At 47.7% G+C, this 13663-nt stretch overlaps 1 protein-coding gene across 1 annotated transcript in view; it reads left to right on the top strand.

Annotated features, from left to right (window-relative positions):
• LOC121550646 (inactive phospholipase C-like protein 2) overlaps positions 1–13663 on the top strand; it is a 101428-nt gene that overhangs the window by 75139 nt on the left and 12626 nt on the right. The window contains exons 3-4 of the mRNA XM_041862985.2: positions 6266–6469; positions 8215–8290. Coding sequence (XP_041718919.1) covers positions 6266–6469; positions 8215–8290 — 280 coding nt within the window. The remainder of the gene's footprint in view (positions 1–6265; positions 6470–8214; positions 8291–13663) is intronic.

Genomic DNA, 13663 nt, shown 5'->3' with positions numbered 1-13663 from the left:
AGGGTGTTGTCCAGGGTCACGCCAAGGCTCTTCGCACTCTGGGAGGAGGACACAACGGAGTTGTCAACCCTGATGGCGAGATCATAGAACGGGCAGTCCTTCCCCGGGAGGAAGAGCAGCTCTGTCTTGCCGAGGTTCAGCTTGAGGTGGTGATCCGTCATCCACACTGATATGTCTGCCAGACATGCAGAGATGCGATTCGCCACCTGGTTATCAGAAGGGGGAAAGGAGAAGATTAGTTGTGTGTCGTCTGCGTAGCAATGATAGGAGAGGCCATGTGAGGATATGACAGAGCCAAGTGACTTAGTGTATAGCGAGAATAGGAGAGGGCCTAGAACTGAGCCCTGGGGGACACCAGTGGTGAGAGCACGTGGTGCGGAGACAGATTCTTGCCACGCCACTTGGTAGGAGCGACCGGTCAGGTAGGACGCAATCCAAGAGTGAGCCGCGCCGGAGATGCCCAACTCGGAGAGGGTGGAGAGGAGGATCTGATGGTTCACAGTATCAAAGGCAGCAGACAGGTCTAGAAGGACAAGAGCAGAGGAGAGAGAGTTAGCTTTAGCAGTGCGAAGAGCCTCCGTGACACAGAGAAGAGCAGTCTCAGTTGAATGACCAGTCTTGAAACCTGACTGGTTTGGATCAAGAAGGTCATTCTGAGAGAGATAGCAAGAGAGTTGGCTAGAGACGGCACGCTCAAGAGTTTTGGAGAGAAAAGAAAGAAGGGATACTGGTCTGTAGTTGTTGACATCAGAGGGATCGAGTGTTGGTTTTTTGAGAAGGGGTGCAACTCTCGCTCTCTTGAAGACGGAAGGGACATAGCCAGCGGTCAAGGATGAGTTGATGAGCGAGGTGAGGAAAGGGAGAAGGTCACCGGAGATGGTCTGGAGAAGAGAGGAGGGGATAGGATCAAGCGGGCATGTTGTTGGGCGGCCGGCCGTCACAAGTCGCAAGATTTCATCTGGAGAGAGAGCGGAGAAAGAAGTCAAAGCATAGGGTAGGGCAGTGTGAGCAGGACCAGCATTGTCATTTGACTTAACAAACGAGGATCGGATGTCGTCAACCTTCTTTTCAAAATGGTTGACGAAGTCATCCACAGAGAGGGAGGAGGGGGGAGGGGGAGGAGGATTCAGCAGGGAGGAGAAGGTAGCAAAGAGCTTCCTAGGGTTAGAGGCAGATGTTTGGAATTTAGAGTGGTAGAAAGTGGCTTTAGCAGCAGAAACAGATGAAGAAAATGTAGAGAGGAGGGAGTGAAAAGATGCCAGGTCCGCAGGGAGTCTAGTTTTCCTCCATTTCCGCTCGGCTGCCCGGAGCCCTGTTCTGTGAGCTCGCAATGAGTCGTCAAGCCACGGAGCAGGAGGGGAGGACCGAGCCGGCCGGGAGGATAGGGGACATAGAGAGTCAAAGGATGCAGAAAGGGAGGAGAGGAGGGTTGAGGAGGCAGAATCGGGAGATTGGAGGGAGAAGGTTTGAGCAGAGGGAAGAGATGATAGGATGGAAGAGGAGAGAGTAGCGGGAGAGAGAGAGCGAAGGTTGCGACGGAGCATTACCATCTGAGTAGGGGCAGAGTGAGTAGTGTTGGAGGAGAGCGAGAGAGAAAAGGATACAAAGTAGTGGTCGGAGACATGGAGGGGAGTTGCAGTGAGATTAGTAGAAGAACAGCATCTAGTAAAGATGAGGTCAAGCGTATTGCCTGCCTTGTGAGTAGGGGGGGACGGTGAGAGGGTGAGGTCAAAAGAGGAGAGGAGTGGAAAGAAGGAGGCAGAGAGAAATTAGTCAAAGGTAGACGTAGGGAGGTTGAAGTCACCCAGAACTGTGAGTGGTGAGCCATCCTCAGGAAAGGAACTTATCAAGGCGTCAAGCTCATTGATGAACTCTCCAAGGGAACCTGGAGGGCGATAAATGACAAGGATGTTAAGCTTGAATGGGCTAGTGACTGTGACAGCATGGAATTCAAATGAGGAGAATGTCCACTTGGGAGAGATGAGGATTCCTGTGCCACCACCCCGCTGACCAGATGCTCTCGGGGTATGCGAGAACACATGGTCAGACGAGGAGAGAGAAGTAGGAGTAGCAGTGTTTTCAGTGGTAATCCATGTTTCCGTCAGCGAGGGACTGGAGGGTAGCATAGGCTGAGATTAACTCTGCCTTGTTGGCCGCAGAACGGCAGTTCCAGAGGCTGCCGGAGACCTGGAACTCCACGTGGGTTGTGCGTGCAGGGACCACCAGGTTAGAGAGGCAGCAGCCACGCGGTGTGAGGCGTTTGTATAGCCTGTGCGGAGAGGAGAGAACAGGGATAGATAGAGGCATAGTTGACAGGCTACAGAAAATGGCTACAATAATGCAAAGGAGATCGGAATGAAATGAACTAAACATCTGGGAAAGCGAGAGAGCGGGGCCTCCCTCACTTACGTTTCACTGAAATACCCAAATATAACTCTCCCAACTTCCACCTCAGAAACTATAATTGTTGTAAACTACAGCGGTTCATTGTTTTCTAGGAATAGGGTTAAGGTTAGGGTTAGAGCAAGGGTTAGGGTTAGTAGATAGTTGAAATGTTACTGATAGTCTGTAGAGCGTTTACAGATGGACTATCCAAATAAAGTGTTACCAATAATTTTATTTCAAAGCTGTCCTTGTGTGTGAGTCAGAAGTTGTGATTGCACAACGTTCAAAATAGGCTTTATTGTGAAGCCAGTGACAATGACTCAGTCTAAGCTAACACGCCAACATTAAATGGGGGGGGGGGTCTATACTAAGCATGGAAATGATACACAAGCGAGACATGTTAGTTGTGACGTTTTTATGTGTGCATGCAGGAGCTATTACATTTTCAATCATAATACAAGGTTTTAGAAGACAATTGCGATTAGGTAACTGGTACAGTAGGTGACCAGATCTGTGTGTGTGTGCTTGTGTTTTTGCCAGCATGTGTGTAGACTGCACAACAGCTGCCCCTGCTCCCTATAGGGAGATGTAAAATGTCCATCTCCCTCAGAGGGACAGAGATAACAAGTGGCAAACAGCCTTTTCAACAGATAAATGAAAGCTGACTGAAAAGAGTGGCCTCAGGCTTGATGTTGAGATGGATGGCGTCACAACACACTGTGGTTGGCATCAATGCTTTCTTGTAGATGGTGTCCCCAGATGGACCCTGCCTGTACCCGTAGTATAAGGGAAGGTAGAGGTTGTGGTGCTGGGGGAAGGAGGACCCAGAGACGAGGGGAGCCCCATCCCGTTGGATGATATTACCACCTGTAGAGGAGACCAGAGCTGGCAGCTGGCAGCTTCACACAGAGTAGTCCAGGCTCCAATAAAGAGCCTCATCTCCCCTGAGACACACAGCCACTGACTCACACAGGAAAGAATAAAGAAGGCTGTAGACTTCAAGTCCTCTTCACAAAGTTTTGAGGGTGCACGGTAATGAGAGAATTTGCATAAAGAAGCCTCACATGCCTCAGCACACACTGTCACATCACCATAACAGCACCACAACAGCACCACAATAGCACACCCATTCATGCATTTATGCATGCAGATTGATACTGTATAGTGCAGTGTTTTAATTAAAATGTTGGCCATACATGCAAACACATACAGTAATAACTGTAAGTCACTCTGGCCAGCTGTAAGTCACTCTGGATATGAGCGTCTGATAATTTTTTTGTCAAATGTACTTCCTACAGTCACACCCCATAATACGCATGGAATGGTATTAAGAAATGCATTATCACACTTCAGTGACCTCTCACAGAGAGTGATTGATCATCTCAAATAACTACTTTTCCAGGTGATCTACTCTAAACAATAACAGAGTGAAGTGTGTTCCTCTTACAGGGGATTGGAGAGGAGGAGAGTGTGAGAGGAGACGGAGTGGCAGGAAATCGATTCAGGCTCTGTAGGGTTTTAACGCTCCCTTTCCTTTGTGTGTGTGTGCCTTTGCGTGGACATGTTTGAGTGTGTATGTGCATACACTGTGTGTGTGTGTGTGTGTGTGAGAGAGAGAGAGAGAGAGAGAGAGAGAGAGAGAGAGAGAGAGAGAGAGAGAGAGAGAGAGAGAGAGAGAGAGAGAGAGAGAGAGAGAGAGAGAGAGAGAGAATGCTTGTATGTTTCCCTGCAGTGTTGACTGGAACACTGCAACAGGCAAGCAGGCAGACGGCCCATACTCTGTTCCCGCAGCATGCATGCCAGTAAAGGGCCTGCTGCATTCACTCCCAACTCCAAACCACAGTCCGGAGAGAAAGAGATTAGAGAGAGAGAGAGAGGGGGGGGAGAGAGAGAAGGAGAGAGAGACGGAGAGAAAGAGAGAGGGGAACAAAAACAGCAGTGAAACCAGACACGCAGTTCTCATTTGGGGAATGTAATGTTGGAGGGGTAGAGGAAGAGGGGTTGAGGATAATTAAAGGCAGTGGCTAATTGTTCTGTTTGGTTCTGTGACCCTGCCTGCAGTCTGGATTCAGTATGGAGTTTAATGAGCAACAACAACCACACACACAGGGGCATGTACTCACACAAACATACAAAGACAGACACAGAAACGTACTATGCACACAAACAGGCACACAGAAACACATGCACGCATGCACAAACACACACACACTTCCGCGAACACACAGACACACTGGCACATGTGCACGTGCACACACACGTGCACACACACATCTACACCTACACTACAATGAGTAAACCAATACACATCATCTCCATTTCCCATTCAACAGTAAAAGCCTCTCTCCTTGGCTGTGCGTCCTCAGCTGGAGGGTGTTAATAGCTTTAGTTGAGGCTGTGTGTGCGTACAGATGCCTATGTCCAGGAAGGTCGGCCCACAGAATGACAGCCATCCTCCGGCGGGAGAAAATAGCCTTTCTCCTGGTCCGGAGGTCCTGCAGGGGGGGACAGCCCCGTTCCCACACTGCCTGGCCTACACTGCTTGGTTTGTTGACCGCTTCCCAAATACCATCACCACACACTCTCTTCCTCCCTCTCTCTGTCGTTTCTCCCTCTCCTTTTATTCTGTCTTTCCTTTTTTTCTCCCACTTTTCCTCTTTCTCTTATGACTGATTTCCCCCCCCCCTTGTCACCTCTCTCTCCCTCCCTCCCCTCTCTTTCCCTCCCTCCCCTCTCTTCCCCTCCCTCCCCTCTCTTCCCCTCCCTCCCCTCTCTTTCCCTCTCACTGTATCTTTCCAATTTTGGTCTCTGTCTTTCATCCCTCATTGCTTTTTTTCTTTCCCTGTTTATTTGGCTGGGCCAGTGAATGGTGATGGTACTGTGTGAATAGTCTGGTGGGCCTGAATCAGGGCTCAGATTCCCATGCTGGAGGGAACAATGCTGGGCTGTGACGTGAATAGTCACACAGGCCTGGAGGTGCAGGCTGAGAGGCAGGCGTTGTGGCAGGGCCAGAACCAGGGCCAACCCAGGGGAAGTGAGAGGAGAGAGGCTGGGAGCAGAGCAGGGCCAGCCCGGGGGAAGTGAGAGGAGAGAGGCTAGGAACAGAGCAGGGCCAGCCCAGGGGAAGTGAGAGGAGAGAGGCTGGGAGCAGAGCAGGGCCAGCCCAGGGGAAGTGAGAGGAGAGAGGCTGGGAGCAGAGCAGGGCCAGCCCAGGGGAAGTGAGAGGAGAGAGGCTAGGAACAGAGCAGGGCCAGCCCGGGGGAAGTGAGAGGAGAGAGACTGGGAGCAGAGCAGGGCCAGCCCGGGGGAAGTGAGAGGAGAGAGGCTGGGAACAGAGCAGGGCCAGCCCGGGGGAAGTGAGAGGAGAGAGGCTAGGAACAGAGCAGGGCCAGCCCGGGGGAAGTGAGAGGAGAGAGACTGGGAGCAGAGCAGGGCCAGCCCGGGGGAAGTGAGAGGAGAGAGGCTGGGAACAGAGCAGGGCCAGGCAGGCTGCGGTGGAGGCTCCAGGGCCGCGCTGCACCGCTGAATGAACAGGCTCTGATGTCATAGGAACCGCTAGGTTCACTAACGAACACAACCGCAGTCAGGACTGTTCTCTCAGGAGGTTCTCTCTGACCTGAGGAGAGTATCAGGATACGGTTGACCACATTTATCTCATGTGTAGAGTACGGTCTTGTGGGACATTTTGGTCACAATGATTGTTAGTTTTTAAGTTGCTGTGGGCAATGTTGTAATAATGGGGAACTTGTCCCATGATCATCAAACAATCAATAAAACATCCTCTCTATGCCCTTGTTTCCGCTATCTTACAATCTCTTTCAATATTTACAGATTCCGTGATACTAACCCTCACCCATGATCCTCTGTGTTTATTTACCAGAATGCCATGGTGTCGTTCAAGGAGCTGTGTGGTCTGACGCCGGCGGCCAACATGAAGCAGTGTATCCTGACCGTGTCCACTTGGCTGATGAACAGCGAGCGAGCGCTTAGGGTCACTGTGGACCTGAGTCAAGCCTACCCTACTATGGAGGCCCAGGGGCCCGTCCCCGAGCTGCTCCGCAAGGTCCTCAACGCCTACGACATGGTACGCTAAAGTAGCACCACGTGGGCATAACACACACGACAGAGCTACCATTCTGTTGAAGTCTATGTTGTATTCAGAGAGAAACATTTTGTGGGTAAATGCTGAACGAGTAGCGCAGGCGCTAACTTTTATCAACGTTCATATACGGTTAAAGGTGTGTGAACGTTATTCACTAAAAAGGTGCTATGAAATGATAACGCATCACAACCTAGTAAGGTAACATGTTACAACACCCTTGTGCATTATACAGTCTTAAGAGTCTGTTGCACACTATGCCTTGAAATAATATTATCAGTGTTGGAAAATGTTATAAATTGTTAGCACATTATGACACAGCAAGGCAACATGCCACAGATGACCTCCACAACAGGGAGTGAACAAACCATTTACAATAGATACTGCAGCGCTGTGATAAGCACTAACTCATCCCGGAGCAGTTCACCCAGCTCTGCTTCCGCATGGCATCCCATCATGCCCTGTGCCTTCCCAAGCCGTCACTCTCCATCCTGGCTGCTGTCTGATCCGTGATAACACCCAGCTTATGCATTATTCACCAGGCACCTACTGGTACAGGCCAACACAGGGGTGGTTAAAGTTCTCCCAGCTCTCAGGGCAAGTCAACACGCCACTATTCCACCCCCCTGATGGAGATTGGTTTGACCCATTGAACTGGGTCATCAGAGAGGAAGTGTTGTGATGTTGTAGCTACATAACATTACTGTTCACATCACAGTCACTCCTATTGCTGACACCTAGTGTGCAACAACCTCATATAAGTTCCATAGCTGGGGCTCTAAATAGCAGGCACTTTGTATTTTAATAAGCTTTCTCCCTGAGTGTGCTTCTCTTGGAGTACCTCTTATGGCCCCAGTACAATACATTCACATGTGAAGGGCTTAATGAAGAGCCTAAATGAAGGGCCTAAAAATAATTCTGCTGCTGTTCCGTTGCAACATTCCTGTTCTCCCAGCCTCCAAGCATTAGCTAGCAGAGTCCCAACAGCTGAAGAGATGAAAGGTGATCTACAGTGAGTCTGAGTGTGTCTGAGACAGAGGCTGTCTGTCCTGAGCATAGGGTCAGTCAGCTGAGTGTTACTGTGTGCTTCCAAAGATTAGTCCATTTGTGTGTGTGTGTGTGTATCTGTTTGTGTGTGTGTGTGTGTGTGTGTGTTTGTGTGTGTATCCGTTTGTGTGTGTGTGTGTGTATGTGTGTGTACCAGCCCTAGCCATTAGGACATTAATGGTTGTCCTCAGACATCCTCATGTGGGCTGGTTGGACGCAGGTGCCGTAACTTAGGAGTGAACTGAGTGTCAGCAGATTGGAACTCTGTGGCCAGCACCTCTGAGGCCAGGCCAGAGAGACCCAGCTCAGCCTGAGCCAATGGGAGCCAGCCACCTGTCCTGTCTGCTGACCAATATGATCCCAGAGTCAGTGGCCCTGTACCAGCCAACACACAGTGGCCTGCTTCTTGTCTTAGTGCTCTTAACTAAAGTGTGAAACTCCATTAGCGTTCTCCTGACTGCTTCTCACTGCCGGTGGGAGGGAGAGAGGCTTTAAATGCAGAAGGTTTTCGGTTCAGGTCACAGGGTTGGGGATTGGAACTGGGCTAAAGCTGTAAGGCTGGCTCAATGCTTCCAGGAACACAGGTAGGGGACCAGACGAGGCCTGCATCACAAAATGGCACCCTATTTCCTATGTAGTGCACTACTTTTGCATAATCTTGTCCCTTGTTTATTTCTCTGTAGATGATTCAGACGAGCCGGACGCTGATTGAGTCAGCTGACGTGGTCTACTCCAAGCTCACACAAGCACAACGAGCAGGTAAGGCTCTGTAGTATTCACTTTACCAGTGACATAGCCTGGTCCCCGATCTGTTAGTGCTGTCTCCTAAGGTCGACAAGACAACACAAACAGATCTTGGACCAGTCTACGCCACGGGTCAGGAGCTTCACCAAACCCAGGCATAACACTGCCCTCACTCCCATCCCAGTATATATAGATTTTTCCCTTATTTAACAGGGTAAGTTGACTGAGAACACATTCTGATTTACAGCAGCAACCTGGGGAATAGTTACAGGGGAGAGGAAGGGGGATGAATGAGCCAATTGGAAGCTGGGGATGATTAGGTGGCCATGACAGATGGAAATTTAGCCAGGACACCAAGGTTAACACCATTACTCTTACACTAAGTGCCATGGGAGCTTTAGTGACCACACAGAGTCAGGACACCTGTTGTAACATCCTATCTGAAAAACAGCACCCTACACAGGGTAATGTCCCCAATCACTGCCCTGGGGCATTGATATATTTTTTTAGACCAGAGGAAAGAGTGAATCCTACTGGCCCTCCAACACCACTTCCAGCAGCATCTGGTCTCCCATCCAGGGACCAACCAGGACCAACCCTGCTTAGCTTCAGAGGCAAGTCAGCAGTAGAATGCAGGGTGGAATGCTGCTGTCCCAGGAGATAGAAATACATGTCATCATAGTCAATGTCGTTGCTATTGCTGTCGTCATCCAGTAATTGACCATAGATCTTCAGGGACTCAGCCCTGGGTAGTTAGCACCGAGCAAGACGGCATTGAATGGAACAAGAGGAGTGAATAAAGTACAATATTCCCTTAAAAAAAACTGAAAGGACAGGATGGGAGAGAGAATGGAAGCAGGGAATCGTCAATACCGTTTTTTTAATGGCTTGTGGACAATAGCGGTTACCAAGGATTTTGGTGCGTGGTTGTAATTGACTAAACTGAGATTTTTAAGTACAAAATGGCTCCAAATTAGTGGGCCAATGATTGCTCCCCATCCTCTGTGTGGGGCTGTAATTGCAGGTTGCCCCCACTGCAGTACTGAGCGGCTGCAGACAGACAGCGTTGCTAAATGATAGAGAAGATAAGATAAAGATGAATCAGGATTCTTGACTTATCATCATTGTTTACCTACAGTATTTGTATCTACCCGCCTCTGAAGGCAAGACAAAACACAGATAGTACATTCTTCACTGGTGAGCTCATTGATATTAAACAGATGCACGTAAGCAAGCAACAAGTGCACACGTGTACACTCCCCTACGTATTTATTTGGACAGTGAAGCTAAAAGCGAAGCAGCCTATAGGGAGGTCAGAGACCTGGCAGTGTGATGCCAGGACAACAACCTCTCCCTCAACGTCAGCAAGACAAAGGAGCTGATCGTGGACTACAGGAAACGGAGGGGTGAGCAAGCCCCCATCCACATCGATGGGGATATAGTGGAGCGGGTCGAGAGTTCCTCGGTAACCACAACACTAAGGAATTAACATGGTCCACACACACCAACACAGTTGTGAAGCGGGCACGACAACGCTTCTTCCCTTCAGGAGGCTGAAAAGATTTGGTATGGGCCCTCAGATCCTCAAAAAGTTCTACAGCTGCACCATTGAGGGCATCTTCACTGGCTGCATCACCACTTGGTACGACAACTGCAAGGCACCCGACCGCAAGGCTCTACAGAGGGTGGTGAGTACGGGCCAGTACATCACTAGTGCCGAGCTCCCTGCCATCCAGGACCTCTATTATACCAGGCAGTGTCAGAGGAAGGCCCAAAAAATTGTCAAAGACTCCAGCTTAGTTACAGAGGCATAAATATCCTACCCCCAAAAATGCTAACCTCCCTGGTAATGGTGAGAGGTTTGCATGTCTTGGGGATATGATATTTGACACTGCAACTTTCTCACTCATCATTATTCACGATTCATTATCTGTAATCATGGTAGCATCCACATTAATGTAGAAGTGTTGATAAACATATTCTATTCAAATGTACAATAAAAGTGACTCCAAAATAGCACAATACATAATTTACCATTAATTTCTATTGGGCACAACATAATCTGAAATACAACCAAAACAAACTGCAAATGCATCCAACAAGTTTGTAGTCACAAGCTTGATGTAGTCACTGCGTGCTGGGAATATGGGACCAAATGCAAACATTTTGACTACATTTTATACACTATAAGTGAATTTGTCCAAATACATATGACTGGATACATGAAGTGCATTCATTTCTAAATGGTAAAACATATGTATGAAAATACCTTTACATAAAAGGTGACATTCTGTACTATAGTACATATACAACATTTGATCTCAAAACCAAAATGCTGGAGTATAGAGCCAAATTAAAAGTTTTAGCTTCACTGTCCAAATAAATACATAGCTGAGTGTATATATTTGTATAGAGTGCCTTCGGAAAGTATTCACACCCCTTTATTTTTCCGCATTTTGTTGCGTTTCAGCCTGAATTTAAAATTGATTCAATTGAGATTGTGTCACTGGTCTACACACAATACCCCATAATGTCAAAGTGGAATTATATTTTTTGAAAGATTTACAAATGAAAACCTGAAATGTCTTGAGTCAATAAGTATTCAACCCCTTTGATATGGCAAGCCTAAATAAGTTAAGGTGTAAACATGTGCTTAACAAGTCACATAATAAGATGCATGGACTCACTCTGTGTACATTAATAGTGTTTAGCATGATATTTGAATGACTACCTCATCTCTGTACCCCACATACAATTATCTGTAAGGTCCCTCAGTCGAGCAGTGAATTTCAAACACAGATTAAACCACAAAGACCAGGGAGGGTTTCCAATGCCTCGCAAAGAATGACACCTATTGGTAGATGGATAAATAAATAAAACGGACATTGAATATCCCTTTGAGCATGGTGAAGTTATTAATTACACTTTGGATGGTGTATCAATACATCTAGTCACTACAAAGACACAGGCGTCCTTCCTAACTCAGTTGCCGGAGGGAAAGGAAACCACTCAGGCCAATGGTGAATTTTAAACAGTTACTGAGTTTAATAGCTGTGATAGGAGAAAACTGATGATGGATCCACAATATTGTAGTTACTCCACAATACTAACCTAAATGACAGAATGAAAAGGAGGAAGCCTGTACAGAATACAAATATTCCAAAACGTGCATCCTGTTTGCAATAAGGCACTAAAATAAAACTGCAAAAAAAGTGGCAAAGAAATGAACATTATGTCCTGAATACAAAGTGTTATGTTTGGGGCAAATCCAACACAACACATCACTGAGTACCACTCTTCATATTTTCAAGCATGGTGGCAGCTGCATCATGTTATGGGTATGCTTGTCACTGGCAAGGACTAGTGAGTTTTTTAGGATAAAAATAAAAGGAATAGAGCTAAGCACAGGCAAAATCCTAGAGGAAAACCTGGTTCAGTCTGCTTTCCAACAGACACTGGGAGACAAATTCACCTTTCAGCAGGACAATAACCTAAAACAAAAGGCCAAATATACAATGGAGTTGCGTACCAAGACAACATTGAATGTTCCTGAGTGGCCTAGTTACAGTTTTGACTTAAAGCGGCGTGACAATCTATGACAAGACTTGAAAATGGGTGTCTAACAATGAATGATCAACAACGAACTTGACAGAGCTTGAAGAGTAAAAAAATAAAAATGTGCAAATATTGTACAATCCAGGTGTACAAAGCTCTTAGAGACTTACCCAGAAAGACTCACAGCTGTAATCGCTGCCAAAGGTAATTCTAACATGTATTGACTCAGGGGTGTGAATACTTATGTAAATGAGATATTTCTGTATTTCATTTTCCTAAAATTTGCTAACATTTCTAAAAACATGTTTTCACTTTGTCATTATGGGGTATTGTGTGTAGATGGGTGAGGAAAAACATACATTTCATCAATTTTGAATTCAGGCTGTAACACAACAAAATGTGGAATAAGTCAAGGGTTATGAATACTTTCTGAAGGCACTATATATCCTTGTGGGGACCTAAAATCCCCAAAAGTCCCCACAAGGATAGTAAAACAAGGAAAATTCTCCCTTGTGGGGACCTTGCCCAGATCCCCATGAGGACAAAGGCTATTTTAAGCTTAGGTTTAGAGTTAGGATTACAATTAGGCTTAGGATTAGAATTAGGGTAAGGGTTTAGTGGTTAGGGTTAGGAGTTAGGTTTGGGTTAGGGTTACGGGTTAGGGTTAAGGTTAGGGTAAGGGTTAGGGTTAGGGAAAATACGATTTTGAATGGAAATTAATTTTAGGTCCCCTAAAATGTGTGTGTGTGCGTGTGTGTGTGTTTGTGTGAGAGTGTGTGAGAGTGATACAGAGATGGGGGTGGACGGGGACTTTCAAAGAATTCAGCAGACACTGAAGCCACTGGACAGGCTTGCACATGCCCACCCAGTGGGCCAAATCTGATGAGTCGAGCCTGCACCCCACATGTCTCCCCTCAGTCACACAGTAGCAGGCTCATGCCCATGCCCAGCCACGTCCATGTGGACAGCACCATGTCCCTGTGCCAGTGTCGTGCTTCCCTATTACCCAGGGACGGAGCATGAAAGCTGGGCTTGAATCAGAATGCACTCCCCTGCTCCTCCATAGAACAGCTCCATTAGAAGCCCTGGGTTATGCATGGCTGAAACTCCACACAGTAACTACACAGCTATACAGTCACACAGCTGTGTGTTGGGGTCAGTAGTAGGATGTCAAGGGGTGGGTTATGTAATAAGAAAACATTGGGGGTGGGGGAAATGGGAAAAAAAGAACCCCTAGGGGCCATCAGCCACATGCCAAACATAACACTTTCTCTAAGACCCAGCTCCCTCCCTCCCTCACCCTCCTCCACCCCACCCTTCATCCATCCTTCTCCTCTCCCCCACCTCTCTGCTGAATTCACACAGATTTCTGAGACTTAACTTCTCCCATGCCGCTGCATCCCAGCTCATGCTTTCTGACAAGGGGGCTGCTTTGGTATTGCTACGCCAGGCGGAACAAAATGGAGGAAGGAACTACAAACACAGGAAGCTGAAGCAGCTTTGTGTTCCTGTGTCACACATGGCTGGGCTCTCAGCAGCCCCACGGAGACACGGCAACACACCGCTGTTTACCCACAAGGCACCTGGGCATGGGGAGCACAGCTACACCACCTTTAATAAAACCAACGATGGAGAAAACTAGGAGAGAGATGGGGGGTGTACGTGCGTGTATGCATCCACGTGTATGTATGGTTTTAATAAAGCAGCCAGGACAGGAAGCAGGGAGGGCCCCTAGCGACTGTGTGGACGCCTCATTGAGTCTCTGCTGTAGCATGGAACTCCGGAGGGCAGAGGTCAACCAGCCAACCCACACTCAAATATGGCAGGCTGCCA

This window comes from Coregonus clupeaformis, chromosome 35 (genome assembly GCF_020615455.1).
Source record: "Coregonus clupeaformis isolate EN_2021a chromosome 35, ASM2061545v1, whole genome shotgun sequence".
NCBI lineage: Eukaryota > Metazoa > Chordata > Actinopteri > Salmoniformes > Salmonidae > Coregonus > Coregonus clupeaformis.
This window is presented reverse-complemented; position numbering and strand designations above follow the sequence as displayed.